Source organism: Gavialis gangeticus, unplaced genomic scaffold, assembly GCF_001723915.1.
Source record: "Gavialis gangeticus isolate Ggan-Ray unplaced genomic scaffold, GavGan_comp1, whole genome shotgun sequence".
NCBI classification, from domain to species: Eukaryota; Metazoa; Chordata; order Crocodylia; family Gavialidae; genus Gavialis; species Gavialis gangeticus.
Genome location: NW_017728992.1, coordinates 206437712 through 206442945, shown reverse-complemented (window position 1 = coordinate 206442945; position 5234 = coordinate 206437712). Strand labels below are relative to the sequence as shown.

The window sequence follows — 5234 nt, the reverse complement described above, 5'->3', positions numbered from 1 at the left end:
TTCTCTTCCTTCCCCTAGAACTGGAAACCTGGCTCCTAGCCGTGCGGATCAGCGAACTAGGAGAATAACCAGCCAGTCGATGTTAGCTGGGACTTACGTGGGATAAAACACCGCTGGACAGGTGGACCCGTGTGTTCCCACCATCCCAAGCCGTCCACAGAGGACCTGTGCTCAGCCTCCGGGAGGTGGTTTCCTTGCCCGATATCAGTGCAGGACTCCGACAGGGAAAAGCATTCAAACAAGAGCCAAAGAAAGGAAAGGTCTCGGGTTTCAAGTTCTCTTTTTATTGAAGAAAAGAAAAGGAGGAGGAAAAAAAATAGATTTTTTTGTTTGTTTGTTTCCAAGCGGATGTTACTCGTTGGTCAGTTTGTCTCAATGTCCTAAGGCAATATTGTCTCTGTACCGACCGTCTCCAAGGGCATCGGCAGGTCTGTCTCTCTGGGTTCCACGGAGGGTGGACAAGAAATCGGCTGTGTCTCGTTAAAAAGAAAACCAAAAAAGATGAGGCCGCATGAACAGGCCCACGCTGAGTTTCTCTACCTAACAGTCAACAAAATGACCTACGTTCGTTTTGTGTTCTCTCTCTCTTTCTCCTTCGACCCAGGCTCTGCAGACTGGGCAAGCAGGTCCTCAGAGAAGGTCTCACCCTGCCGTGTGTCCCACTCCTCAGGAAACCAGCTGTGGAGTGATAAGGAGAAAGACCCACCCTGCCACGACTACTACCGCCACCTCCCTCGGAGCATCCTTTGTGGCCTGTGCTCGAGCAACGGCGGAGAGCCCGGTAGGGTGGAGGGGAGCTGGTGGGAGCAGAGCACCATCTCAACCACCAGCTGCAGCAGCTTGGCATATGGCGATTCCCTTCTTCGTAGGGTAGCTGATGAGGGGGAGATAGAAAGGAGAGGGTTGACACACTCGGTCCCTCTCATGGGTGTGCAAAGGGATGGGTACCACCGACCGGCCAAAGTGGGGCTTCCCCCTGCAACCTCCTGGCTCAGATCCTGCCGGATGGAGCTCTGTTCTCGTTTCCTGCCAATCCACCCCGACTTTTGTGGCCCTTCTGGCACCGCATTCACTCCTCGGGTTCCTTCTGGTGTCCCCGGCGCACAGCAGGATGACTCGACATACCTGGCAATGGCTCCCTGTCGTCCTCTTGCCGCTAAAGAGTCACGTGGGTTGTATCCCACCCGCTCCCACCCTCCCCTCCCTCTCCTTCCTCTTCGGTTTGGCGTTGTTTCCAGGCTCACGTCCTCTTCTCTCCCCCGGGGCAAAGTCCGAGTTGTTCTGAACCTACTGCTACTATGTTCTAGAAAGTAATCCCCCCGCTCCGCTGAGAACGATACAAAAGTTACTTCTCGTTTTGTTTTGTTCTTGTACCAAAGGTTTCAAAAGAAACCAAACACTTTTCTCACTCAGTTTTGATTTAATTTAATCATCTTTTTTTTAAACGTGTGTTGTTTCATTTGTGGGTTTTGTGTTTTGTATTTTTTTTTCCTCCGGAAAAATGAAAGTCCTGTGCTTTCCTTTCCGCTCAGACCTCCGTCTGAAGGTCAATAATGTCTTGTCCTACCAGAGGGATGGTAGCTCCTGCTTTCTCCCACTCTACAGTTTTGAGTTCTAAGGGAGACTGTGATACAGGCTCCATGTCCTTTTTAACCCACGACGGTGGGGAATGCACTTTCCTGATTCCTTCCCAGGGTCTCTTGTTTGGTGTCTGCTGTTTTTCTTGCTGTAAGAAAACAAAGACGGAAAGAGAGAGAAAAGAAAAGATCAGCACCGGTTGTAAAAATCCCACTCTATTTCCATTCAGTATCTCCTTCTTTATAAATAGGCCTGGGAGATTTTAATTTGATTTTTTCCCTTCCAAGGACATTTTCTTTTGGAAGTTTTTTTTCTTTTTTTTTCCACTGAAAAAAGTCACTATTTTTTTTTCCCCTGAGGAAAGCAGGATAAAAAGAAAAATGTTTACCTGAAAACCCCAACACAAAGCTATTTCAGTTCATGGAGGATTTAAGAATTTGAATTTCCATCCACACTTGAAGCAGTCTGTGGATTTTTAAATTTTTTTTGCTGATTTTGTCAAATCCAAAGATCAGTAAAAGGACACAGTCCCTTTATATATAATCTTAAAGTATAACAAATCAAGGGCCCCATTTATTAAGATCACGTGACGAAGAGTTTGAGCCTGCATAGTCAAAATCAATAGGAGTCTTATATTTGACTTCCAAATCAAGCCTTCTTGGCTTGATCCCTCCACTACACTGCATTGTAACGCCATAGTAACTCCACTGCAGTCAGCTCAGAAATGGCAATTTAAAGCTCCTACTGACATACTGGGAACAATGCAATATAGTTTATAGAGGGCTCCAGGGTACTTTCATCTGCAGCAAATTCTCATAGTTATGTGGGAAAGGAGACAGAGGCCAGGGCAATATTTTTAACCATTCCATTGAGAGAGAGAGAGACCCCTCCTTTTCCCCCCTTTGAACAGAAATGCTTTTCACAGCCGATTAGCTCTACAAAGCCCTCACGTTTGGGAAGAAACACACGACAGCAACCACAAAGTCCTCCACAAACCACCTGCCAAGGCAAAGGATTAGGGCCGGCAGTATTGCAGAGAGAAAGGAAGGACTAGTCAAGTCATGAGAAGGAAGAAAACGAGGAAAGGGGGGTCCCAGGAGAAGGCACACATGGCCACCAGCATCCTAGTGCTGCTCAGCAAATTAATGGACACCCAACTGCTTGCTACAATGCATCTTGCGTCCCACTCCACTCGCATGGTTACCAGTCCTAAGTAGCATTGGTTGCCCTATGTCCGCTGCACAAATGCTGTGTGACTCCGTGATAATCCTATGCTGCCAGTGCATTGGGACATATTCCACCTAGTAATAGCTCAGCTCCCCTCAAGATGTCCAATATAATGCACCCTTTCAAAACCCATGGGTTTTTCCTTCCTTACTTGATGGCACGAAGAATGGTTAGGACAAGCACCAATCAATCATCACATCATCTCTGACCCTACAGCATCTTAGATGTTGTTACAGCATCTAAGGTGCCCCAAGGGTCTCAGTAGCCTTGAGACTGACTTGACTTGACTTGACTTTCAGTCAACCAGGGTTTAACGGGCCATGCTGTTATTGGCCACTTCTCAACCATTTTTGAACAGGACAGGGCCACAGTGCCTCCGACCTATACCAATGAGGCCTTCACAATGACAAATGCCCTTGTGGACAAGTTCAAACCATGACCCACATTGTTGACTCATGTCCATTTACTATGCTACCTGGTGGCCTTCAAGCTCTTCACACTGGTGAGGCCCTTGTCTTGCTAAATACGTGCATATGCTAAATAAATTAAAGGGGACTGCCTGGAGGAGTTGTCTTCCCATAGGAGCTGCAGTGGCTTTAGTGTACTTGCTTTGTCCACCCTGGCAAGAGATTCGAAACCAAATGCAAAAGTGTAGATGTCTGTCCATCTGTCTGCACATCCGCTTACCTGCTCAGTGTGCCATTTCAAACTCTGCCACAATTGGCAAGTCACTTTTATTGCCCATGAGGCTTTTTACCGATATACTGCTGCCTTAGCAGGAGCAGCACTGCAATATAAGCACTTCTAGCTTGTTTGGCATTGAACAAACAAAAATGCAAAGTAACTCCATAGAAATCTGTGCGATTGCCCTTCTCTCACATTGTGGTGATTAAAAGCAGAATGTTAAGCATAGCAGCACCACGCCACCTCACCTCTCCTAGTGACTCCTATAGCACCTGACCTCAGGAAAGAGAAGACTGGGTAAGATGATTGGCACAGTATCATAGACCCATAGAAAACAAGGGTATGAAGGGACCTCAGGAGGTCACATCTAGTCCAGCCCCCTGCTCCAAGCAGGACCAGCCCCAACTACATCATCCCAGCTAAGGTTTGGCTACCCAGGTCTTCAAAACCTTCAAGGATGGAGACTCCACCACCTCCCTGGGTCACCTGTTCCAGTGCTTTACTACCCTCCTGGTGACAGAGTTGTTCCCAATAGCTAACCTCCACTTCCTTTGCTGCAACTTCAGTCCATTGCTCCTTGTCCTGTCATCTCCCCCACTGAGAACAGTTCAGCTCCATCCTCTTTGCAGCCCCCTTCAATAGTTCAAGTAGTTGAATGCATCAGTAATGACTCCCAGATGAGAGCCCCTGAAAACAGCCCATCAACACTCAGCACTTCCCTTCTGCAGGAAAAAGCTGCCATTGCAAAATGTATTTTGCCTTCTCCAGCAACATGAAACACTTTCATGTCAGGAAATTTCATGTGAGGAATTTTGAACTTGTTTTTTCCAATTTTACTCCATCAAAGGGCTTTTTCATTTTTATTTTGTTTTCCATTGTTGTCCATGCATCACATGGCACATCAATAATGGGAGTACATGCTTTGGGAGACGATTTCATTGTCGAAATATTCTATCATGTTTTTACCTTTTTAACTGATTAAAGGCATCTCTTAGTGCAACAGAAACCCTCTTCCCCCTAGATCAAAGTGCCGCCTGGGTGTGTTGTAATGAAGCAGGCTGACACTTTGACAACATGAACAGTTCCACCATTATTTTGTCATATTATGATAATCTGCCATGAAATCACAGAGAAATGATATAAAATGGGGGGAAAAAAACACCCAATCATGAGATGTGAAAACCCACATGGAATAAAAACATGGAAAAATACTGCGCATCTTTGCATGGACATTTGCTCAAGACAAGGAGGATTTGGTTAAAAAACAGTTTAATTAAAATAGCTTTGTTTTGTCTCAGTTTCGTAAAAAAAGTAAAAAAGAAAACCCCCCAAAAACCCTCATCTTGCAAGCAGGGCTGGGCTTACCTCAGCTGACAGATTTCAGCACAGACCAAGTCCACAGCTATATTACCTAGCAGGAAGGCACACACATGATGCTAATTCTTGCTCAGGAAAGCTCTCCTTTGATTTTCTTTTTTACTATAATTATTCTTCTGTAAGGTCACCATCAGCATGGAGGCCCTGCTAGTTCAGACCAACAGTTCTGCCAATGCAGTTTTGACCTGAAGCACCATTCAGTTCCCCAGACCTAAATCCCTGGTAGAAGTTGGCTTGCGACCCTCCCAGCCATTCCTATGCTAAGTTCCCTCAGAACTGGCCACTTGATGTGCTCCTGTTTAGATGCATGAAAAAAACTAGGAACCAGCTTGAAACCCATCCCTCCCTCCCCAAAATCATCTGAACTG

General features: G+C 46.1%; 1 protein-coding gene across 2 annotated transcripts in view; it reads right to left on the bottom strand.

Annotated features, from left to right (window-relative positions):
• Positions 1–261: 261 nt before the first annotated feature.
• The window catches only part of ADGRB1 (adhesion G protein-coupled receptor B1), a 451386-nt gene continuing 446413 nt past the window's right edge, over positions 262–5234 (bottom strand). For both annotated transcript variants that reach the window (XM_019528237.1, XM_019528238.1), the window contains one exon: positions 262–1726. In XM_019528237.1, coding sequence (XP_019383782.1) covers positions 1529–1726 — 198 coding nt within the window. In that variant the 3' untranslated portion in view covers positions 262–1528. The remainder of the gene's footprint in view (positions 1727–5234) is intronic.